Consider the following 26784-nt stretch of genomic DNA (forward strand, 5'->3'; position numbering starts at 1 on the left):
TAAATCCTTTCTGATGTGTTCTTGAAGATTCCTTAATGTAAAATATTCTATATTCAAATGTTTCTTCCACTAAAACAATAAAAGGAAAGTGTCAAGACTGGAGGAAAGGAAATTTAAACCTACTCCAAGGTTTACGGAATTTTAAACCTTAAAAAGTCCTTATTTTTCACCATTTCAATTCAGCATGAAAAAAACTAATTTTTGGTGGCCTTTTCATTGTTTTTTTAAGTGAACTGTTTTCTACTAACCAAGGTAAAAATAATACCCAGATAAAAATTATTGTGTAAGGAGAAAAATAACCTAAGATTAATATGTAGATAAATAGGCTGATTTATATTTATATTTGAAACCTGTCCTAGAAGACCTACTAAGGAGTTCATGAGTCAACTAGCAAAGCTGACTGGAAGCAAATTTCTTCCATTCCTTCTAAAGCAGTCTTGAACACAATACACTTAAGATCTGGAAATTATGTTGAGTCCTTATGACATCTATAGATAGCCTTGGTCTTTTCACTAAAAATAAGCAAAAATAATTTTTTTTTTAAATCTGAGCAAAAGGCCCCCAGAAACATGACATGCCGTTGCTGTTGCTGCTGCTGCTAAGTCGCTTCAGTCGTGTCCGACACTATGCGACCCCACAGACGGCAGCCCATCAGGCTCCCCAGTCCCTGAGATTCTCCAGACAAGAACACTGGAGTGGGTTGCCATTTCCTTCTCCAATGCATGAAAGTGAAAAGTGAAAGTGAAGTCACTCAGTTGTGTCCGACTCTTAGCAACCCCATGGACTGCAGCCTACCAGGCTCCTCTGTCCATGGGATTTTCCAGGCGAGAGTACTGGAGTGGGTTGCCATTGCCTTCTTCCGAAACATGGTATACTAGACTATTATAGAGAAACTTTTCTTAACGTGGAAAATGTAAATCAAAGAAACTCCTCCAGCTTCCCAAAAAAAGACTATCCTACCTATCCTTCATGGGCTTCCCAGGTGGCTCAGTGGTAAAGAATCTGCCTGCCAATGTAGGAGGCATGGGTTCAGTCCCTGGGTTGGGAAGATCCCCTGGAGAAGGAAATGGCAACTCACTCCAAGAATACTTGCCTGGGAAACCCCATGAACAGAGGAATCTGGTGGGCTACACAACCCATGAGATCGCAAAAGAGTCGGCACAGTCTAGCAACTAAAACAACAACCTATCCTTCATAGTCTAAGTTCAAAGATCATCTCGAAAGTCCTTCATCCACCCACAATCTCCCTCTTCTCTTGAACTTCTAAAAGCACTTGTTGGGATCATATTTTGATAGTCCTCTATTGCTTATATTATTACTCTCCTGAGTCTGTTTTCTTAACTGAGAAATGAAAATTCAAGCAATATGTGAGGAAAATATTAAATAAGACTATTTAAATAAAATAATGCCTGACACAGCAACTACTCAATAAGTACTATAATAGTTATTACTCTGCCATTCACCAAATTTATAACTCTAAACAGTCACCTTTGCTAAATCTCATTTTCTTCACCTGTAAAGCAGAGATAATAATCCCTGTCAAATGATTGTCTATGTGTTAACAGGGGCAACCAAGACTCTTGGCTTTGAGAAGTTTGTTCATCATTATGCCTAAGACAACCCCTAAAGTACTACAGTTGATCATTACCAAATCTTTGTACAACCTATAGCACTTTTATTACTTTAATACTATAAAATAAGCACTTTATAAACATAAATTTTAATAACTGTCAGAGTTTTTCTATGAATATGTCATAACTCACTTATGTCCTCAGTGTTGAGCATCAACCACTTTCTTACCAATATCTCTACCCAGCTCCTTGCTGTTTGTTTCTTCTATCACACCAGCTCAGTACATCTCTTCAACCATGGAAAGTCATCCAACCATCTGCTTCCTCTGTTCCCATACCACAACTGCTGAGTGCTGCTAAAGAAAATTACAACGAGCTGGGAATCTGTGCCACTGCAAATCTGTAAGTCTCTAACCTTCACTGACATTAACTATCTTATTAGTAAATCATTTATATGCCTCTGATCAGTGGCCCTTCCCATTCCACACAGTGATTACTCTATACATCTCTTCTATTACAACTGCCTTCTACCAGAGAAAAAGAAGTCTGATCTCACCCAATTTTCCAACCTACATTGTTCTTCAAACTCATCTTCTTTCTTCTAAGTGTTAGACAAAGGTTGGGTTAACACTTCCTCTCACCTGCAAACACATTACTTTCCTGTTCCATCAAATCACACCCTCCCATATATTCAATCTCATCTCTGCTTTACCATCTTCACCAAAATATCACATGTTCAACTCTTCTGCTTTTATGATTTTTAAAATATTTACTTATTTATTTGGCTGTGCCAGGTCTTAGTTGTGGCATGCAGGATCTTTAGCTGGGGCACCTAGTTCGCTGATCAGGGATCAGACGTAGGTCCCCTGCACTGGAAGCACAGAGTCTTAGCCACTGGACCACCAAGAAAGCCCCAGATTCCTCTCTTTAAAAAAAAAAAAAACATATATATATATATGTTTCTCAGATCTAGTCCCTCTCTTTTGCTACCTCTCACTTCTCCCTCACAGCAAATGTTCTAAGAGTGGTCTATATTTGTAGTCTCTACACTCTCACCTCTCATCCACTCTTCAACCAACCATAATATGATTTCCAACCCATTCACTAAAGATATGTCGTTAAACTCTTCTCAATAACAAAATCCAGCAGAAACGTTTTTATCTTCATGTCACAAACTCACCTTAGGCTTTACATGCTAAGTCACTTTTTTCTTCCTAAAACTTTCCCCAGAGATCCATTTTCTTTTTCTACCTTTCCTGCTGCTTTGAGTCTTTAATCTAATCATACTGCTTTAGCATACTATGTTTCAAGAGTTCTATACTACCTATAAGATCAAGTCCAAATTCTTTGGTATGGAATATGCTGCTAAGTCGCTTCAGTCGTGTCCGACTCTGTGCAACCCCACAGACGGCAGCCCACCAGGCTTCCCTGTCCCTGGGATTCTCCAGGCAAGAACACTGGAGTGGGTTGCCATTTCCTTCTCCAATGCGTGAAAGTGAAAAGTGAAAGTAAAGTCGCTCAGTCGTGTCTGACTCAGCGACCCCATGGACTGCAGCCTACCAGGCTCCTCCGTCCATGGGATTTTCCAGGCAAAAGTACTGGAGTGGGGTGCCATATAAGGGCCTTCAAAGTCTGGCCCTGCTTACTTTTCTAAGCTCATTTTCCTATGATTTTCCCACAGGCACCTTTCACCCTAGCCACACCTAAATACCCACAGCTCATCCAACACGCTCTCACGCCTCTGTACATACGGTTCCCTGTACCATAGGGAATCTGTTTCTCCTCTTTCTTCCTCTCTCCCGCTTCTCTCCCCTCCCTCTCTCTCCCTCACCCCTTCTCTCCCTCTGTCTCCCCTCTTTCCCTCTCCTTTCCATTTCCCACCACACTCTCCTAACCAGCTATTTTTAAGACTCAGGTCTTATACAATTTTATCAATGAAACTTTCCATTACACTTTTAGACCTAGGTAAGCACTTACCCCCTCTTTGATTCCATAGAGCTCTGCTGAACCTTTGAACATAAACCTTATTCATTACAGTGCAGCTGTTGACCTGTCTTTGCACTGAAACTGGAACTCCTTGAGGACACACCTTTTCTCATTTATCTCTGTGTCTCCAGTGCTGAGTCTCCACTGATACAAGGCCTTCAATAAATATTTGTTGAATGAATGCATGAGATGGTCAGCATTTAGGTTAACCATGAAGAAAAAGGGAAGATTCAAGAATAATTATGCTGAAAGAACAGCAATAGACAATAGACTTTTCTCAAGGCAGAAAAAGAAGAAAAGGCCAGTCTGATAGAGCCAAGCACACACTAGAGTTAGACAGCTTCTAACAAGTAAGATGTGCAGCTGCCTCTGGCAAAACCTCCAGCACAAGCCCCTCACCTTAACCTTGCTAACACTTCCCTACCTACCATTATGTCACAAAAGCACTGAATTGCAAGAAGAGTACCTGCTATATGCCAGATACTAAGTATCAGTTTGTTATATGTGTATATATGTGTGGGTATTTATATTATATTTTATAATTCTTATAAAAATCTTTGTGAATTAAGTACTACTACTCCTGACAGAGGAAACAGTGTCATACTTTATTTTTTGGAGCTCCAAAATCACAGCAGATGGTGATTGCAGCCATGAAATTAAAAGACGCTTACTCCTTGGAAGGAAAGTTATAACCAACCTAGATAGCATATTCAAAAGCAGAGACATTACTTTGCCGACTAAGGTCCGTCTAGTGAAGGCTATGGTTTTTCCAGTAGTCATGTATGGATGTGAGAGTTGGACTGTGAAGAAGGCTGAGCACCGAAGAACTGATGCTTTTGAACTGTGGTGTTGGAGAAGACTCTTGAGAGTCCCTTGGACCACAAGGAGGTCCAACCAGTCCATTCTGAAGGAGATCAGTCCTGGGATTTCTTTGGAAGGACTGATGCTAAAGCTGAAACTCCAGTACTCTGGCCACCTCATGCAAAGAGTTGACTCATTGGAAAAGACTTTCATGCTGGGAGGGATTGGGGGCAGGAGGAGAAGGGGACAACAGAGGATGAGATGGTTGGATGGCATCACTGACTTGATGAATGCGAGTCTGAGTGAACTCCAGGAGTTGGTGATGGACAGGGAGGCTTGGCGTGCTGCGATTCATGGGGTCACAAAGAGTTGGACACGACTGAGCAACTGAACTGAGCTGAACTGAACTCCTGACAGACTTTATTTTTGGGGGCTCCAAAATCACTGCAGATGGTGACTGCAAGCCACGAAATTAAAAGGCTCCTGCTCCTTGGAAGAAAAGCTATGACAAACCTAGACAGCATATTAAAAAGCAGAGACATTACTTTGCCAACAAAGGTCCATACTGTCAAACTTATGGTTTTTCCAGTAGTCATGTATGGATGTGAGAGCTGGATCATAAGAAAGGCTGAACACCGAAGAATTGATGCTTTTGAGCTGTGGTGTTGGAGAAGACTCCTGAGAGTCTCTTGGACTGCAAGAAGATCAAACCAGTCAATCCTAAAGGAAATCAATCCTGAATATTCATTAGAAGGACTGATGCTGAAGCTCCAACACTTTGGTCACCTGATACAAAGAGCCAACTCATTAAAGACCCTGACGCTGGGAAAGATTGAAGGCAGGAGGAGAAGGGGACGACAGAAAACAAGATGGCTGGATGGCATCACCAGCTCAATGGACATGAGTTTGAGCAAGCTCCGGGAGATGATGAAGGACAGGGAAGCCTGGCGTGCTGCAGTCCATGGGGTCACAGAGAGTAGGATGCGACTGAGTGACTGAACAATTCCCATTTCGTAGATGAAGACTGTTCAATGTCATGCAGTTGTTAAGCAGACAAAATTCAAACCAGTCTTCTAAAAAAGCACAATCCTCTCTCTCAAGCCATCAACTACATGAAATATGACTTAAAAGTTTCTAGTGATCTTTCATATCATGTTTAAGGCTACCTTTAAGCTGTCCCTCTATAGCAGATGTTGTCGAATATTCAAAATTAAGATAAGACATTCACCAAGCTTCTTCTCTGTTAATAAGGGTTCTCTCTATCTGTACTTATAATTCCCCATTCATCAAAGCCTAAGAAACAGGGATTAGTGAAATTTTTATTCTCAACTTTCGAGTCTACAGTAGATAGAATAAGGGCCCTCCGAGGATGTCGACATTCCTAAAATGTCCCTGCAACCTGTGAATATGTTACATTACATGCCAAAAGGGACTTTTTGGAGATGTGATTAAGTCAAGAATATTGAGATGGGAAGATCATCTTGGATTATCCAAGTGGGCTAGAGAAATCACAAAGGTATTCATAAGAGGAAGGCAAGAATATCAGAGTTAGAGAAGGTGATATGACAACTGAGGCAGAGGTCAGAGAGAGAGAAAGCTTTGAAGATGCAATGCTACTGACTTTGAAACAGAATAAGGGACCAGGAGCCAAGAACACAGATGTCTTCTAGAAAGTGGGAAAAGCAAGAAAATGATTTCTTCTCCAGTGCTTCCAAAAGGAATACGCTACCAACACCTTGATTTTAGAATTCTGACCTCCAGAACTGCAAGATAACAATGTTTTAAGCCACAAACTTTAAGGTAACTGGTTATGGTAGCAATAGGAAACTAATACAGAGTTTCTACATAACAATGCCTGAGAGTAAGAGCCAGCTTCAAGGTTATCTTTCTGAAGATCAATTTTTTTAACTTAACTGTAGTATCTACTCGTAAATCTTTTCTCTTTTTAAATATACTTTTAGGGACTTCCCAGGTGGCTCAGAAAGAGTCTGCCTGCCAACCCAGAAGACACGGGTTCAATCCCTGTAGGAAGATCCCACATGACGTGGAACAGCTAAGCCTGTGCGCAAAAACTACTGAGCCTGTGCTCTAGCGGCCAGGAGCCGCAACTACTGAAGTCGAGGTGCCCTCATGCCTGTGCTTCACAAAAAGAAGCCACGAGAACCGCAACTAGAGAGTAGCCCCCGCCCACCACAGGCAGAGAAAAGCCCGTGTAGCAAAGAAGACCCAGCACAGCCAAAAATGAGTGAATAAAATTAAATGTACTTTTAACATTGCTTTTGATGTATAATAACAAATCTAGGACAAAATTATCCACAATCCTATTATTACTCTTTTCATTTGATCATATTCTAGTTCTTTTCCTTCACTGTATTCCATTTTTACATATTGGTAGCAATAGCAAGAAATGGATATTATAGCCTACACTTTAATAATATTCCATGAGTTGTTTTTTTTCATTTTGCTTCATTTTTTTTTTCAGCAATCCTTCTACCCCTCTCCTTTCCAACCTCACATAAGCTTCCTTTGTTGCTCCTGCAACATTTCAAAACTACTCCTAGCTCAAGGTCTTTGTATGTTATTGCTGTTCATTCGGCCTGTAATACCCTTCATTCAACTATCCCCATGGCTCACTTCTTCATTTCCTTTAGGTCTCTGCCCAAAATGTCACCTTAAAATATTTGCATACATGTAATAAATAAGAACTGAGACTCATATTTATAATTCCTACAAACCTAAGAAAAACTAAACAATCCCATAGAAAAATGGGCAAAAGACATGAAAAGGTATTTTATAAGAGGATAAACAAATGGCTACAAAAGATTATAAACGTTATTAAGAATAAGGAAAATGCAAATAAATCTAACGGATTTCCCTGGTGGTCCAGTGGTTAGGAAATCGCCTTCCAATGCTTAGGATGTGGCTTGATGCTGGCTAGGGGAACTAACATTCCCCCAGCATCATGGATCCCACATGCCGTGGAGCAACTAAGCCCACGGGCCACAGCTATTTAGCCTGTGCTCTAGAGCTTGGGAACCACAACTACTGAGGCTGTGAGCCACAGCTAGAGAGAAGCCCACATGCCACAACTAACAGCTGGTGCCACCAAAAATAAATAAATAAATGAATACTTTTAAAAATAAAAGAACTACAATGAGACACCACTACACACTTATGAGATCTGCAAAAATTTAAGGGTCTGACAATAGGTTATTGTCAAGGGTTATTGTAGATGTCGAATAACATATACTGTTACAGAAGGCAATAATTTGGCATTCTCTACATATATTCTATAAACCAGAATTCTGAATCCAAGAAAAGCAAGGAAGTAATTGCATTACAAAGTCAAGTCAAGCCAACAGAAATTTAATGTATGGCTCAGGAAACTCAAAACAGGGGCTCTGTATCAACCTAGAGGTGTGGGATGGGGAGGAAGATGGGAGGGAGGTTCAAAAGAGGGGATAATATGATCTGATAGAGTGCCTGATGAACTATGGACGGAGGTTCATGACATTGTAGAGAAGACAGGGATCAAGACCGTCCCCATAGAAAAGAAATGCAAAAAAGCAAAATGGCTGTCTGAGTAGGCCTTACAAATAGCGCTGAAAAGGAGACAAGCAAAAAGCAAAGGAGAAAAGGAAAGATATAAGCATCTGAATGCAGAGTTCCAAAGAATAGCAAGGAGAGATAAGAAAGTCTTCCTCAGCAATCAATGCAAGGAAATAGAGGAAAACAACAGAATGGGAAAGATTAAAGATCTCTTCAAGAAAATTAGAGATATCAAGGGAACATTTCTGGAGAAGGCAATGGCACCCCACTCCAGTACTCTTGCCTGGAAAGTCCCATGGATGGAGGAGCCTGGAAGGCTGCAGTCCATGGGGTCACTGAGGGTTGGACACGACTGAGCGACTTCAATTTTATTTTTCACTTTCATGCATTGGAGAAGGAAATGGCAACCCACTCCAGTGTTATTGCCTGGAGAATCCCAGGGACAAGGGAGCCTGGTGGGCTGCAGTCTATGGGGTCACACAGATCGGACATGACTGAAGCGACTTAGCAGCAGCAGCAGCAAGGGAACATTTCACGCAAAGATGGCTTAAATAAAGGACAGAAATGGTATGGACCTAACAGAAGCAGAAGATTAAGAAGAGGTGGCAAGAATACACAGAAGAACTGTACAAAAAAGATCTTCAGGACCCAGATAATCACGATGGTATGATCACTCACCTAGAGCCAGACATCCTGGAATGTGAAGTCAAGTGGACCTTAGAAAGTATCACTAAGAACAAAGCTAGTGGAGGGGATGGAATTCCAGTTGAGCTATTTCAAATCCTGAAAGATGATGCTGTGAAAGTGCTGCACTCAATATGCCAGCAAAGTAGGAAAACTCAGCAGTGGCCACAGGACTGGAAAAGGTCAGTGTTCATTCCAATCCCAAAGAAAGGCAATGCCAAAGGATGCTCAAACTACCGCACAATTGCACTCATTTCACAAGTTAGTAAAGTAATGCTCAAAATTCTCCAAGCCAGGCTTCAGCAGTACATGAACCGTGAACTTCCAGACATTCAAGCTGGTTTTAGAAAAGGCAGAGGAACCAGAGATCAAATGGCCAACATCCACTGGATCATCAAAAAAGCAACAGAGTTCCAGAAAAACATCTATTTCTGCTTCATTGACTATGCCAAAGCCTTTGATTGTGTGGGTCACAATGAACTGTGGAAAATTCTGAAAGAGATGGGAATACAGACCACCTGACCTGCCTCTTGAGAAACCTATATGCAGGTCAGGAAGCAACAGTTAGAACTGGACATGGAACAACAGACTGGTTCCAAATAGGAAAAGGAGTACATCAAGGCTGTATATTGTCACCCTGCTTATTTAACTTATATGAGAAATGCTGGGCTGGAAGAAGCACAAGCTGGAATCAAGACTGCTGGGAGAAATATCAATAACCTCAGATATGCAGATGACACCACCCTTATGGCAGAAAGTGAAGAGGAACTAAAAAGCCTCTTGATGAAAGTGAAAGAGGAGAGTGAAAAAGTTGGCTTAAAGCTCAACATTCAGAAAACTAAGATCATGGCATCTGGTCCCATCACTTCATGGGAAATAGATGGGGAAACGGTGGAAACAGTGTCAGTCTTTATTTTGGGGGGCTCCAAAATCACTGCAGATGGTGATTGCAGCCATGAAATTAAAAGACACTTGCTCCTTGGAAGAAAACTTATGACCAAACTAGATAGCATATTCAAAAGCAGAGACATTATTTTGCCAGCAAAGGTCCGTCTAGTCAAGGCTATGGTTTTGCCAGTGGTCATGTATGGATGTGAGAGTTGGACCATAAAGAAGGCTGAGGGCTGAAGAATCGATGCTTTTGAACTGTGGTGTTGGAGAAGACTCTTGAGAGTCCCTTGGACTGCAAGGAGATCCAACCAGTCCATCCTAAAGGAGATCAGTCCTGCGTGCTCATTGGAAGGACTGATGCTGAAGCTAAAACTCCAAAACTTGGACCACCTCATGCGAAGAGTTGACTCACTGGAAAAGACCCTGATGCTGGGAGGGACTGGGGGCAGGAGAAGGGGACAACAGACGATGAGATGGCTGGATGGCATCACCGACCTGATGGACATGAGTCTGGGTAAACTCCGGGAGTTGGCGATGGACAGGGAGGCCTGCGTGCTGCGATTCATGGGGTCACAAAGAGTCGGACACGACTGAGTGAACTGGACTAGACTGAACTGAACTGATGGGCGATTCATGCTGAGGTTTGACAGAAAACAACAAAATTTTGTAAAACAACTATCCTTCAACAAAAATAAATAAATAAATAAGTCACATCAATGGTTACCTCTGGTAGGGAGAAGAGAAGGGGTATATAAGTGGAAAGGGGTACACTTTTGGCTTCCGGGAAGTTATCATCAACATCTTTAAGCGATGGTTACAAAGTTGCACACTATACGAAGTCAGTAACCTGTACATTTATGTTTTATATACTTACACATTTCATATAGTTATTCAAAGACATACCTTTTCATGTCTTTTGCCCATTTTTATATGGGATTGTGTATTTTACTTCACAATACAAAGGCTAAATCACCATATCGGTGAGGCCTTCTCTTGACTACCCAAAATAAAACAGTAATTCCTTCTCTGATTTCCATCTCCCTAAGCCAGTAGCCATTTTGTTTAGTTTCTCTCATTTTTTTGGCTACCCTGAGCTGTTTATGGAATTTTAGTTCCCTGACCAGGGACTGAACCCAGGCCCTCTGCAGTGAGAGTGCAGAGTCCTAAACACTGGACCGCCAGGAAATTTCTGAGCCAGTAGATTTTTTTCTTCTTTTTCTTATTTCTTTGTTTTCACCGAACATAACCTACATATCTACTTAATTTACTGTCATATTTCCTCCTGCATAAAGCAAGGACTTCATTTTGTTCATTGCTATACTCCCAGCCATTAGAAGAGTACCTAGAAAAAAATACACCTTTACACTGGGTTGCCATTCCATTCTCCAGGGGATCTTCCCAACGCAGGGATCGAATCTGGGTCTCCTGCATTGCAGGCAGATTCTTTAACATCTGACTCACTAGGGTAAAGCCCATTTTTCACACATGCTCCTAGCCATGAGAAAAGTACCTAGAATAAAATACACCTCTATACTTTTATCCATATGATCCAAGCCTAACCTTCATCTTTATTTATTTTACTAAATAAATTTTTGGCTGTTCTGGGTCTTCATTGCTACACGGGTTTTCTTTAGTTGCAGTGAACCGGGGCTATTCTTTGTGGCAGCACAGGAACTGCTCATGGAGATGGTTTATCTTGGGGAGCATGGGCTCTAGGGCACTTGGGCTTCTGTAGTTGCAGCGCCCAGGTTTAACTGCTCCATAGCATGTGAGATCTTCCTAGATCAGGGGTCAAACCCGCGTCCCCTGAATCGGCAGGCAGATTTTAACCACTGGACCACCAGGGAAGTCCCTGTCCTTCCTCTTTAAATTGGGTCTCTTAGTTTATGGTACCACCATCTCCCAAGCCAGAAAACTAAGTCTTTGATTTTTGAGAGTCTTTGATTTTTCTCATGATAGAGACATCTCTAAGTCCCATTATTCTACTTCTTAAACAACTCTTCCTCTTCATTCTCTCTGCTACTATCTTCCCTTAGGCTTTTTTTGGGGGTGGGGGGAGAGGAATTGTCATTTCCACTTATTTGTTTTTAAATAATTAGGAGATAAAACAGAAGTACAATCTCTGGTTATAAATCTAACACGGGCATAGATGAAGAACTATATGGGTTGGTAGTTAAGATTAGCTATCTGCATGAGCCCACATGAACTGGTGTGTACAGGTCTCCCCACCTCCATGCTGTTCTTTTTTTCCTCCCCTTTACCTTAGGCTTTCATAACATCTTTCATCTGTACTGAAATAGCCTCCTAGAGAGTTTACCTTCTTCAATCTGGCTTTCCTCCAATCTGTTTTTCACTTTGCAGCCAATATATTCTTTTCCCTACTTGAAACCAATCAGTCAGTAGCTCCCCAACTACCCATAGGAAAAAGATCCAACCTCTAAGTATAGCATTCAGGGCCTTCCATGAATTGGCCCTCACCTATATCTCCAGATGCATTTACCACCACTTCCCACCTCATACTTGTTTCAGCAAAACTGAATTAGTTATAGTTCCCCAAATATATCAAGTTGTGTCCATTCATCCAGGCTGTCACCTCTCTACTACCTGACCAGTAAATCACTCCCTCTTCTGTTTATACTTTTTTATTACTATACTTAAAATATTCACTTAACCAATATTTACTGAGCGCCTCTATATACCAGAGACAGGGCTATGTATGGGAGACCCAGCAGTTAATTACGGACTCAGCCCTTATCCTCAGGAAATTTATAATCTAATGAGGACTAAAGACACTCAACAATTAATAGTAAGTGTGGTTAAAGATTATAAAGTGGGTAATACAGTATATAATGGAAATGTATGTTAGCTGATAGCCATGAGAAATGGAGGAAGTAATAAAAAGAAGTCTACATGCATTTGTTTACAGGTGGGTATTCCTTAATTACAGTCTGAGCTCCTTAAGGATAGGGATTATGCCATCTTTATATCACTAGCTAGGACAGTAAATAGTAATGTATAGTAATGTGCATTGTATACTACAAAGATCACTGACCTATTAACTCTCAGACTAATCCCTTTGGCCAGGTGAATGCAGTGTTCTTATTGACCAGACCTGGGTCATGTGCCCACCCTTAAAGCCAATGGATTAGATCAACTCTACATAAACCACACTGACTGCAAATGGGGGAGGACCAGTTCCAAAACAAAAATCAGGAAGCTTGTTACCCAAATAAGAGGGAAGGTTAGTTGGACAGGCAAAAACAGCAAGCAGTCCTCTTTAGCGGACGCTGTAATTACCTCAAAACATATCTTGTTCCTTCCCCACCCTAGTAAGGAGTTTATGTGGGACTGACCCCTTCCCCAGCTCCAGAAGTAGGCCCTGATTCCACACAGCAGTGGTTCTCAAAGTGTGGTGTGCAGACCCGTCAAAGCAGTAACATCTGGAAACTTGTTACAAATTTTTAGAACCCAAACCCAAACCTGCTGCTGCTGCTGCTAAGTCACTTCAGTCGTGTCCGACTCTGTGCGACCCCATAGACGGCAGCCCACCAGGCTCCCCCGTCCCTGGGATTCTCCAAGCAAGAACACTGGAGTGGGTTGCCATTTCCTTCTCCAATGCATGAAAGTGAAAGTGAAAGTGAAGTCGCTCAGTCGTGTCCGACCTCAGCGACCCCATGGACTGCAGCCTTCCAGGCTTCTCCGTCCATGGGATTTTCCAGGCAGGAGTACTGGAGTGGGGTGCCATTGCCTTCTCCAAACCTAGTGAATCAAAAACTCTGCGGGTAAGGCCTCTGGGTTTTTTTTTTTTTTGTTTTTTTTTTTTTACAAGTCCTCCAGGTGGTTCTGATGCACTCTCAAGTTTAGGAGACAGAGAAAGCTACAATTAGTAACTCAAGGAATCCTGATTTTAAGACAGTGATCTTTTGGGACACAGGACAGTCCAATTAGTGACAAACTCAGGATCACTGTGTTATATTTGTGGGAAGCATCCTCCCTACCCCCGACCCAACTCCAAGAACTGAGGAAACATGCAATCCCAGGAGCCAAAGCAGTCATCTTATACTACCAGAGAAGCCAGCCTGAGGAAAAAGCTGATATAGGGGAAAGCCAAAACAAATGCAGAAAAACTGGGCCAAAGTCTGACAGTCTTGATCAAACTTAGCCAGGGGCCCTCATTCCCTTTTTTAAACTGCAGTATAGTTGATTTACAATGTTGTGCTAATTTCTGCTGAGCAGCAAAGTGGCTCAGTTATACACATCTATACATTCTTCTTTTATATACTTTTCCATGGCGTTTATCCCAGGAGATCGGATATAGTTCCCTGTGCTATCCAGGAGGACCTTGTTTATTCCCTCACTCCCTTTGAACTTTTCAATTACACAAACCCATAAATTCTCTTTGTTTAAACCAACTTGAGTTGGACTTTTGCTACTCAGTCTGAAAACTATTCTGATATTAGTTACAACAAGTTACACGTCTATTCCTACACATCTATCTCCATGGGGAGAATGTACTAAGAAATAGTGTTTATTCAACTGTCTAGCCTCTCTCTAAATTAGGCTTGGCAAATTAGCAAATAAAAATACAAGACACCCAGTTAAATTCGAATTTCAGATAAACAATGAATAACTTTTTAATATAAATATGTCCCAAGTATTTCATGGGGACATACTGCATATATTTTATCTGGCAATGCTACCCTAAATGCCCACTGTTGATACCTCAGAATCAAAAGAGAGGCACAGATCAGTTTCAGTCAGACAGCAGTGATAACGGCTCTTACACAGTTCAGGAACAAGAGTAAACTCCAAGTACTGAACTACGTCCTACTATAGGTCTGAATCACCCGACTGTCTTAAACTTCTTCCTAAAAGTCAAACATGTCAAACTCTCTGGCAGGTTAAGTGTGACAAAATCAAATATGTTCCTATATGAGTACTCACAGCTTCTCTTCTTTACTCCCTTGGTTTCTGACCCTTATTATACAGATCACAGTAAGCAAACAGGCAAAGGAGAGAGCTAAAGGGCTGGTCCTCCTGGAAGAGAAACTAATAAGTTTGAGAAAGTCAGGAAAGAAGCAAAAACAATGACTGTTCAAGTTGCTACAGACTGTTCAAGTTGCTCTCCAGGGGTCACAAACTAGAAGTAGACAGGGATACAACTGGAAATCAAAATAATCTGAATCCAGAACCCCTAAACACTGAGCAACACTTCAGCAATGTCTATGCTCAGGCACTTAATCATTCCACTAATACGTAAACACACAAATATATTTTCATTATTCTGAAACACCAACAACTTTAGCACATAAAGTAAAATGATACATACATGGCTTCCTTCTCTTTAATTTCTCCTCCCCTTCATAGCCCACCACAGAAACTTACAGTTTCAAGATAATTTCCTTTTCAAAGTTACTTTTCAAAGTAAATTATAGTACCGTCTAGATTTATTCAGTAATGTTTATCAAAGCAACTCATGAGTAAGGCTTCATCAAATAACTAAGGCCACATATTATGCTGCTTTGCACTCATGTCAGAGATTAGAAACCATAACACTTCAAAGATAGAAAAATCCATCCAAAAATATATAGATTGACATCATTTTAAAAGCTAAATCTTTTAATTACTAAAGCATACCTAAAGCTAAAAAATAGAAAATAAGTCAGTTTAGAAAAGACAAGTTATATAACTAGTCATAATATTCAGAATCCAACTACTTTTCATAGTCTCCACAGCATCCACCCTTGTCCAAGCCACCACCACCCCTCAGCCTGTTTATTGCCGTGGCCTCCTAACAGTTTCTCCACTCCCATCAGCAACCAGAATTGTCCTTTTAAGCCAGGAATCATAACACATCCTTCTTCAACACACTTGGATGGCTTCTCATCACAGTCAAGCTTTTTTCTTCATTAAAGCATATTTGATATATAATATTATATGTTACAGATGTACAGAAGAGTGAGTCACAGCTTTTAAAGGTTGTGCTCCATTTATATTTCTCAGTCAAGTTTTAAAAGCCCAAGTTCTTACAATGTCCTATATAGTCTTCCCCACCATCCACATCATTACTAGTCTTTGAAATCTTACTATATAATAGTTTCCCCTCACTCCACTTCAGCCACACTGGCCTCCTAACGGATCCCTGACTGCCTGACACGCATGCTCCTGCATGTCACCTGGTATTCCCTCTGCCAGGCATACTCCCTTACCCTCTTACCTCCCATATATATACCTGACCAGCACCCTCACTTCCTTCACGTCAGGCCCTCCCTGTCCTAGTATCTAAAATAGCTTCTGGGGGAAATCCATGGTGGCCCAGTGGTTAGAACTCCACTCTTCTACCGCAAGAGAGCTTGGATTTGATCCCTGGTTGGGGAACTAAGATCCCGCATGCTGCGTGGCCTGAATGAATGAGTAAATAAATAAACAATATTGAAAACAGCAGTTCCCTCACCCAGCACTCATATTTTTGTGCTCTGCTTTTTCTTCATAACATTTATCACCATCACTATGTATTCCACTTATGATTTTGTCTATTCTTTCTTCTCTCTCCTCCCTTAAAAATGTATACTCCATGAATAAAGGGAGTTTTGCTGTTCTGTTGAACGCTATATCTGCCTGGCAATCAAATATTTGCTGAAAAACATGAATTAAATTAATACACATGAACAAAAACATTTTTGGATGCTTAATACGGTCTGGGCATCATGTTAGCTGCTTTATAGTTGTTAATTCACTGGATTCTCAAAACAATCTTATTGAAGTAGGGACAACCATCATTGCCATTTTTAGGCAAGGAAACCAAAACACAGAAAACATAAGTAAATTGCCCAATGATATATGCTAGGAAGTGGCAGAAGCCAACATGAACTCTGGCAATCTGATTCCAGAACCCTCTCTCTTAACAGCCCCACTATACTGCCTCTGAATTTCTAACTAGTTAATACAATCTAATTAAAAGATATGATCTATGAGTTACTTTAAGTGTCCTAATTTTTAAGGTCAGTCATTCAAATCATAAATCAAGTCTTAGGCTTAATTTATCAAACTTAATTTACTAAACTTTGAAATATGAAATTTATAATTTTATAAATGCTTTCTTACATTCATTTACCAGATATACTAATTTACTCTATTCCAACACCTACAAGCCTCAGATAAGGAAACTGTCAACCAGAGATGTTAGCTTCTTCATCTTCTAGAAAGCAACTGGTAAGACAGGAAATGGCCTGTCATATTTAACTCTCAATACTATGTAACCCTGTGAATTCCAATTTATAAAATAAAAATGGGCTTCATAATACATCACTGTACTAACTAGATTTTAGTTTTGAAAAAGAAAAAAAAAATTAACTCACTAATTATCTTTATTTCCAAACACAGAGACAAGAACTTTGAAAAGAGCTATGGTTCTCCAAATTACTTTTTAGAGTGGCCACTGTTGTCTGCCAACCTAGAATTCATCCCCTCCTCTTCCTTCCTAACAGAATCCTTCCCCTGATAATGTCTCAGAGGAAGTCAAAACCACTCCAGATTCCACAAACACGGTTATTTCTATAGTAATCACTACCGAACCACTCATGACTGGTTCAGGAATGGACATATGACCAAATTCTGGCCAAAAAGCTGTGAAAGAAGCCTGCTAAAGGCTTTTGGAGAAAGTTTCCTCTCTCTAAATACAGTGGCACAGAAAGAGACCTCTTCCTGTGGGAGGGGAGTTCAGGACTGGGAACTCATGTACACCCGTGGCTGATTCATGCCAATGTATGGCAAAAACAATACAGTATTGTAAAGCAAAATAAAGTAAAAATTAAAATTAAAAAAAAAAAAGAGAGAGAGAGACCTCTTCCTTCTTTCAGAAGTTTTGTGTATGGAAACAGGAGCCAGTTCCAGGGAGAGTAGCAGAACTAGGCAAGGCAAAGAATATGGGTTTTTACTGACATTGTTGAATTTCTGTAATCAACCAACGCTGAAGCTTATTACATGAGAAGATAAAACTTCTTATTTCTTAAGCCATGTTGAATGAGGTTCTGCTGCTTACAGATGAAAATATACTAACTATATACTTTTTTATGAAACATATCCCAGGACGATCAGGACAAATCTCAGGAAAAGAAGTCTGTAGTTCATTTTACAAATCCTTGTTAGAAGTTCAATATGAATTATACCATACTGAGTGACTCTACTGTACAGTTAGAAAGCTAAGAAGGATACATGTGAAAGAATGAACTCTAAAGCAGTATTCCTGTAACACATTTTGATACGGCCTTCTCCAAAATAATTTATACACAAATTTTAAATTTTGACTCATGATTTATATTTTCCTAAATTAAAAAGAAAAGAAAAGAAACTAGGGAATTCCCTGGTCCAATGGTTAGGATTCAGCACTTTCACTTCTGTGGCCTGGGTTCAATCCCTGGTCAGGGAACTGAGTAATATCTGCAAGCCACCTGGTACAGCCAAAAAGAAAGAAAGAAACTATAACAATAAGTACCTAAGATCACATAGCCTGGATTTGTTGCCCTATACTCTTACACACAGGTAACAACTAAACTGGTCCACAAACAGAACATCGGACAAGAAATCCAAGGCAGGATAATGGTGGATGGTATGACATCATAGTGTTGACTTTGGCTTTGTGTTGGCTCATAGTCCCAGGGCACAGGGCAGTTTTTACACTGACATGGGACATGCAAAATGGTATGATCCAGCAGGCTAGACCTAGTCTACTGCCCCTTTTATTTAAAAAAATAAGATAACCCTCTCACTTCATATGAACTTACAAATAATGCACAAGGAACCAAAAAATATACCATGGGCGAACAATTTGAAAATTGATCTTATAAGGCTCTACTTACCTTGTTATCCCAAGTCAAGTTCTACACAATCTAAATTTAATTGGTATAGTAACACATTAAACAACTATATTTAATCCAAACTTTCAGAAACTTACTGTTCATTTTTACTACTTCAAAATTTCAAATATGACTTTTATATAAAACCATAAAATTTTGCTGATAACACTATGTATTGCATTATTTCATTATTCCTTTTGTTACAATAAATTATCTTTATAAGTTTAAAGATCACATGTTGATAATAAATAATACCAACATTTTTAAATGAGTCACAAAATAAAGCTGGTTGGGTCCACAGGCCTAAGATTTAACAAAATATTTAGACACTGGGTGTTTAAGCTTATCTTGTTGGGGAAATAAATTACATTTGCAAAATAATTAATGCCAAAACAGAAAGTGATTTTGTGTCAAGATAACAGACCACAGCCCTAGATAATTAAAGGGGTTCAATGCTGGAATTTTTGGAAGAAGAAGGACTTACAAAGGATCCTGATTTAAAGATGGGGTAGGATAGGCATAATCTAACATAAGAAGCAGCATAAGCAAAAGGCTGGAGATGGAAATAAGCAAGGTACAGTGAAGTGATAAAGCAAGGAATTGGGCAAAAAAAAAATGGGAATAGAGGACTAGTAATTAAGATGGAAATGTAAATTGGTACCATATTACTAAAGATTACATATGTCAAGTTTAAGAGTATGGCCTCTGCTTAAAATAAATGGAGAGTTGCTAATAATTTCTAAATAGAGCTGTAAACCAATGAAAATAACATTTTAGTAGGATTAATCTGGCTGATGAATTCAGGATGAATTTATAGGAAAGGGGAAAAATAAATTAGAAACAAAGAACCAGTTAGGAGGTACCAGTTAAGAACCTGGGCGTTGGTTAGGCAGACAGACTTGCTCTGCTACTTGCTGACTATGAGGAACTGAATAAGTTAGTAAACACATTTGTCTCAGTTTCCCCGTCTGTAAAGCGGGATGATAATCATGCCTATTTTATAAGGTTGTTGTGTGGCTAAAAGAAATAATACATATGAAAGCATTTAACATAGTGCCAGGTCTACAATAACTAATCAACAAATGCTGGCAACTGTTACCTTATTACAAATCATTTCAAACGTGAGGTGATGAGGAACAAAGGCAACAGAAACTAAAAAGAAAGGATGATTTGAGTGATATTTCCATAGACTCATGGGAGTCTAGAAAAGACCCTAGGGAATTCTTCCAAAAACAAAATCGCTCCAGTTTAAATGTCAAGGATGAAGAAAAGCATGCAGCAAGATATCTCAAAAGGTTCTGACTGCAAGAATATGCAAAGAGATAGAGTTAACTGAATATTAGCAATATGCCAGGATATAAGCTACAATGAATTGAGTACATTACATGTGCCAAAGGGCTTCCAGGTGGCTCAGTGGTAAAGAATCTACCTGCCAACGCAGGAGCTGCAGGAGATGTGGGTTCAATCCCTGGGTCAGAAAGATTCCCTGGAGGAGGAAATGGTAATCCACTCCAGTATTCTTGCCTAGTCATGGACAAAGGAGCCTAGCTGGCCATAGTCCATGGGGTCACAAAGTGTCGGACACAACTGAGCAGGCACACATGCAGCACACAACATATGCCAAACACCGTACAAGATATTGATATCGTACTTCTAATCTCCAGAACAACTGCGAACGGGATGTATTAATCCAATCCTACAGAAGAGAAATGGATGCTCACAGCAAAGAAAGAAGCAAAGCTAGGTTTGGGACCCATACCATCTGTTTCCAAAGCCTGTGTTCTTTCTACTACATTCAGGCTGCCTCCTCCTTTAATATCAATAAAAATTATATCACATAGACATATTTGTCATTATTTTTCTATATACTTTGTTAAATATGGTGACCATAAAGATGTCCAATATTTTCTACATTCTAAGAAAAATATAAAGCATGAAAAAAACAATGAGAATAAACCTTAAAAGTATTATCAAGTGAAGACTTACCATACTTCTAATGAAACATACTTGGATATACTATAAACTATAATATATTAAAATGAAAGCAATGACTAATCTTTTTCAATAAGAAGATGCAGAAAAAGTTGGCATGGCTTTTTTACCTCATTTGATTATATAAACATTCCTTCCATACTACAATATCATTAAAAAGTGACACCTAGCTCATAAAAGAAATATCTTACGATACATACAGGAGAAGCATTTTATGTAAGATGAATCCATCAAATGTTCAGAGTTATAAAGAAAAATTCAACCACAGAAGCAGGATGCCCAATTTGCTAACGGTAAGGACTACACAGTGGCAGGTGACCTATTTCTCCAGTGTGTTTCTCAGCAGACATTTTCTTCAATCACAGGCCCAATATGTTAGTTCTCCACCAGAATGTTACTTAATCTAGAATTTTACCAGGATGAAAATACCAAGTATGCCCAAAAAAGTAAGTTTCCTGAAACAACCTTTCATCTGGCTCCAAAAATACTTCACTAGGTTGGCCATCAAACTATGCAGTCAAGTAACTACTAAACCAGTATTTCTCTGAGTGTAATCCAGAGACCACTGAGGGTCCCCAAGACCTTTCAGAGGGCCCAAGAAGCTCCAATTTTCACGCAATTTTTCAGAGTGTTACTAAGACATTATTTGCCTTCTCTACTCTCATTCTTTCACAACCGTGGAGTTTTCCAGAGGCTACGACCTGTGATATCTCAACAGACTGAATTCAGGAGGAGACATGGGAATTTATATGCCTTCTATTAAGCCATACATTAAAGATTAAAAGGCCTGACATTAAGTTATTTGCAAAAACATAAAATGATGCCATTCTTCTCACTTTTTTCATTTGTTTCTGGGGAAATACAGCTATTTTCTCATTTTAAAGTTATGTTAACATGTAATGCTTTATTATTTCTAAATGAATTAAATACTTTTTAACTTCTCAGTTTCATTCTAATATACAGCAAATTTCAAGAGAAACAACCCATTTAAACAGAAACTCTTTGGGATCCTCAATAATTTTAAGAGTATAAAAGGGGTTATTGTTTAATCACTAAGTCGTGTCCAACTCTTTGAGACCCCTTGGACTGTAGCCCTCCAGGCTCCTCTGTCCATGGGATTTCCCAGGCAAGAACACTGGAGTGGGTTGCCATTTCCTTCTTCAGGGGATTGTCCCAACCCAGGGATCAAACCTGGGTCTCGTGCATTAGCAGGTGGATCCTTTACCACCGAGTCACCCAGGAAGCCCATAAAAGGGATACTGAGATTTAAAAAAATGAGAATCACTTTTCCAGACCTTCCTATATTTATGTTTTGCCAAGCAATTAAATTTTTAAAATTTTCTAATAATCACTGAAGAGATTGCTGCTGCCCTACAGATTCAGAAATGTGTTATTAATAAGAAAAAAATAAGAACAAAAAAGTCTACAATCTTAAAAAGAACTGTATGTTAGTCTAAAAAAGAAATGATTTATTACATCTTCTCAAAATAAACACAATGTCAAAACTGAAGTGCACTCTTACAGACCACTACCTATAAGCTTTGGGGATGAGTTTATGATCAGCTGCATACTGGCAATCTTCCAATAGCTCTTATCCCAAAAACAGGGCTCTCTGGGGCTTCCCTGGTGGTCCACTGGTTAAGAATATGCCTTGCAATGCAGGGGTCAACCAGTTCAATTCCTGGTCCGGGAGGATCCCACATGCTGCTAAGCAACTAAGCCCAAGCCCCCAAGTGCCATGATATCAAAACTACTGAAGCCCCACACGCCTAGAAGAGTAATAAGAGAAGCCACTGCAACGAGAAGCCAGAGCACCACAACAAAGAGTAGCCTCCACTTGCCGCAACTAGAGAAAGCCTGCACACAGCAACGAAGACCCATCACAGCCAAAAAATAAATAAATAAATCTAAAAAAACAAAAAACAGGGCTCTTGGAAAGGACACCAACTGTTCTGTTACGGAATAATCCTGATTTCCAAATCACAAGAGGACTAACCAAGATGCTTATAAGCAATTCTCTGTACCATAATCTTAACATTTCTGAAATTAAAACGTTTTATACTCCATCTAAACAGTTTGGTATTTCCCAGTATTTCTGGGAAACATATAAAGATTAAGACATCAAAGTTTCATTTGGATCCAACTCTTACATTGTCAGTAAATTATAATAGATGTAGCAATCCAGCCAGTTATTAGAATCTTCAGGATACATGGTAATGGTAGTTTTTGAAAATACAGGCTGGAAAGAAAGACCTTCGAAAACTAGTTTTTGAGGCTGCTGACAGCAATAATAGACAAAAATTTCACATTTACACTTCAGACTAAAACTAAAATGAAAGTCATATTTTAAAAACTGTAATATTAATATTACAGTTAAGGACCCTAAGTCAATAACTGTGTAATTTGAAAGTTACTTAAACAGAGGCTACTGCAATAGCCAAGAAATGAAGTGACTGAAGACCTTAAGTAAAAAAGCAGGTAAAGGCTAGAAAGAAACAACACTCCTTAGGCATTCGTTAATTCAACACATATTTATTAAACTGTCTACTACTTGCAAGACCGTGACAAGCTAAGAAGCTCATCAACTGGTGGGAACATAATTCCAAAGGGGGAAGTATACATAAATAAATGCAGAAGCTACTCTAGGCAGAATGGAAAAAGTTCTATCTGAGAAGAGCTAGAAGAGGGAGGGAAAGAAAGGAAGGATGTCTCCAAACAGCAGGGATCAGGGAACACACATTCTGGCAAAGAAGTCATCTAACCAGGACCCTTAACATGTATGAGATTTCAACCCAAAGTGAAAGGCACCCAGGAAGAGGGAAAAGCACACAGTCAAGGAACAGCAAGTATAAAACAGCTTCCACAGAACTTGTGACGGACTCCAGGAGGAGAAAAGACTGGAAAATTAGGTTGGAAGCAAAAATAAAGGGACTTATATTACAGGATAAGCAAGATGTGGCTTTTTTCAGTAGGCAAAGGAAAAGCGCTGGAAGGTTTTTAAGTCATTGGAAGGTTTACCATTGGAAGATAAATCACTGCATGATACTTTAAGAACACTGTGGACCGGACAGAGTAGAAACAGGGGGAGAACAGTTAGTGCACTCACACACCAGTCCAGGAGCTTGATCTAGGATCCTATGATAGGAACTAGGAAAAGGATGGATACAAGACATGCTCCAACCTCTTCACTAAAAATTTACTTAGTTTTAAACATCTCAAAACTTAATTTATCACACAAAACAAGGCTGTTCACATTATTTACATTAAAAACCATTCATTTCATAGGCAATATTTTAGCATACTCAAGTATGTTTCCTTTTCAAAAAGCTGTTAGAAGTAACTAATTGTATTATATTAATACATTAAGCCTACAAATGGGTAATGAACAGTATACACATACTTCTAATATTCTGACTAGAATCTCAGTATGCAAAATTTCATTTAAGAATAAACATTCTAAACTCAAAAGTTTATTTCCATGGAATACACAAAGTTTGGATCAGAATTTTCTAAACAACCTTTTAAGACCCAAAGCACTGTATAATGAAAACAGCTGACTTTTCTTAAAATCATTTTTGGACAAGTCAACTCAACTCAGTCTATATTTCTACTAGGCCCATGTTTTTCAAATATTAGTGCCTTCTTCATTTTCTCCCCTCCTCCCCACTCACCTCTCCGCCCAACAAATTCCCTTTGTATGTCTGCAAGGCCAGATATTAAATGAACATAGTATCATTCTCAGGCAGTCTGAATATATGATTCTCACAGTAACAGATATCTAGAATTATTAACCTTACTTTTTAGAGGAGAGGAACCAATGATGTACTAAATTTCCATTTATGTGAATGACTAATGCATCTAGTAGAAATGATGCTTTACCATTAAGGGGAAACAAAGAGGGAAATACACACAATAGATGGGTGGCAAATCTTACAAACTTTGCAAAATACAAAAAAAAAAGCTGTATCTGGATTGCAGTCACAATTATAAAAGCAAATAAAGAAGGCTCCAAAATGAAGGGAACGAAAAAAATTTCTAAGTGATCATTGAGAGCGAAAAAGGTTGATTCAATATTAGTACTGGCTCTTAATATAACATCATTTAACACTCTATCACTCGATGACTAATTGAAAAAAAACACAAAGAGGAGAATTCACTGTTCACAAGGACACAGGAAATAATTTCTACATACATCCTGTAAGACAGTTATACTTCATTACACTTTCATGGGCTCAGATCTTTTCAAAGGTTTCCAAAAACATACAGTCTTATGATAACCGAGATTCCCCAATGACACAATTTATTCTGTAGGCTTGGCTATAACACATTTTTAAAAGACATAACGAATTCATCCTCAACAAAAATAGTCACAAAGGCCCTCTACTTATTCAAAATCATTACATAAAGCACTGTCTATAATTGCAAACAGGATTTGAAAATCTGACAGCTGATAATCAGGACATAGACTTAAAAGAAAAAAAATTACCCAACTTTTCCATTTTCCTTCCTTTTCTTTTCCTACCATATACACAAAATGTCTGTAAGGATCTCAGACAAAGCTCTAAAGTAAAAATAGAGTCTATGTATACTTTACATTATGGGGACTCAAACCTATCACATATATGTACACATCACATATATTCACACAAAAAAGGTTCTTCCTCTTTTTACGCTAAGAATCGAAGTTACATTAAATACTATCCCATAAATTAAGTTAAATCACCATAAATTAAAGAGTAATAAAACAGTGCACGCAGATCTCTCTGAGTGACTATATTCTGAAAAGAAAAACCTCAGACTAAGGCCATGACTGAATAAAAAAGCCCAGCCCCTGAAAATCACTAACCGGCACTCGGTTTCCACGAGAGAAAAGGGGGTCTTTAAAACGAATAATCACATAGGCAAGCCCAGTTTCAGAAGTTAACGAAGGTAAAACACAGCGAGCCAAACGTACGAAATGACAAGCTTTAAAGAATTCCCCTAAAGGGAAAGACTGACTTTAAGACTGGGATATAAAGCATCCTTTGCAGGTAGAATCTTTAACTGAAACGGGGAGGGGGGAAGGGGGGGTGGAGGGTACGAGGAAAACCTGAACGAGAAGCAAAGGCAAAGTAAAAGAAACGGGTCCTTCCTCCCACCCCCACCACCCCAGCCCCCACCCCCACTCTCACAGGACAATAGGATCGGGGTCCTAACTGCAAACTTTAAACGTGTAAACCAGAAGCAGTTTTTACTGCAGCTCTAACTGCAAATCTGCCCCTCATCCCGAACCTAGAGCACCCAAGAATACTTCTGCCCGGAAAACATCACCAAGGTCTTGTTAAACACAAATCAGACCCATCACAAGATTCTTTTTTTTCTCCCAAGTACCTGGAGGATCCATTTCAATATAAAATATCAGTTCTGTCGAATAGGGCATCATCACCTCCCTCCAGTCTGCGTCATCGCGGTCCATACTCCACACCGTATTGTACATCGCGCTGTCAGGGGCAGGTCGTCAGAAAATATATAGAAAGCATATATATTCTTTATCTGCTATTTTAAAAATCTAAAAATATATATCTGTAAAAGTCCCACTGGAAAATGTACTTCGGGGTTTCCAACGGCCGGTACAAGTCCAGCCAACTAACAGGACGAGGACGGGGTCCTTCTCCCCTCTCCTCCGGCATCAAACAAAATGCCTCCGGAATGTTCAATCTATGGGCTTTTCTCTTCGAAGGGATACAGAGAGGCTTGGGGGTGGATGGGGGGCGAGGGCAGAGGTGTTAAAAAGCGGTTTTCCAAAAATCCCTTCTACACAGTCGTTCTGCAAAGAGAAAAGCTCCTATAGCCTTCAAATCTTTCCGCGGAAGCCACTTTCGTGTCCTTCGAGAGGGAGAATGGAGAGGGGGAAAAAGAACGCGTTGCAAGAAAGGTGGGGAAGTGACAAAAGAAGGAATAAAAAGGGGGTTGGGTATTGCGTTCAAGTTTCGGGGTCCCACTGGTCTGCGAGGAGAGATCCCCTCAGAGGCCGGGACCCGAGCTTCGTTCCGTTCGGACTCGGAACCGAAGCTGCCGCAGCCTTGGGATGGGGTCCTGTTCCAGAGTCCAGTTATCTCTGCTCGGCCGGACGCTGCCGCCGGGCTGTAAGCGAGCCCGCCAGCGCCTGATCCCCTCACGCTCTGCCCTGACTCCAGCCACTAGAGTTTCATTTTAACGGCGCGGAGGGGGACACCCTTCCCCGCCCCCAAGCTCCCCCGCTGAGGCGCCACCCAACCAGGCCGAGCAGGGGAGACGGCCAGCATCGCCAGTGCTCCTCCCACTCTATCCCGCGTCGAAGTGTTGGGGTTTCTGTCAGGTGCCTGAGACAGTGTGAGTAAAACTGTCCTCTGCCTCAGCTATCAATTCTCCCCATCGCTCCGTAGGCCTCGGCTCCTTAACCCACCAACCTCTTCCCCCCCAAGCCTCAATCAGAA

General features: G+C 40.0%; 1 protein-coding gene across 3 annotated transcripts in view; it reads right to left on the reverse strand.

The window, feature by feature from the left end:
• PIK3R3 (phosphoinositide-3-kinase regulatory subunit 3) overlaps nt 1-26510 on the reverse strand; it is a 104104-nt gene extending 77594 nt beyond the window's left edge. The window contains exon 1 of one of the 3 annotated variants that reach the window (XM_004001927.6): nt 25700-26510. In XM_004001927.6, the coding sequence (XP_004001976.1) occupies nt 25700-25805 (106 nt within the window). In that variant the 5' untranslated portion in view covers nt 25806-26510. The other 2 variants (XM_042247340.2, XM_042247335.2) reach the window with 2 other exon arrangements.
• Nucleotides 26511-26784: the final 274 nt, after the last annotated feature.

Source organism: Ovis aries, chromosome 1, assembly GCF_016772045.2.
Source record: "Ovis aries strain OAR_USU_Benz2616 breed Rambouillet chromosome 1, ARS-UI_Ramb_v3.0, whole genome shotgun sequence".
In the NCBI taxonomy this organism is placed as follows: domain Eukaryota; kingdom Metazoa; phylum Chordata; class Mammalia; order Artiodactyla; family Bovidae; genus Ovis; species Ovis aries.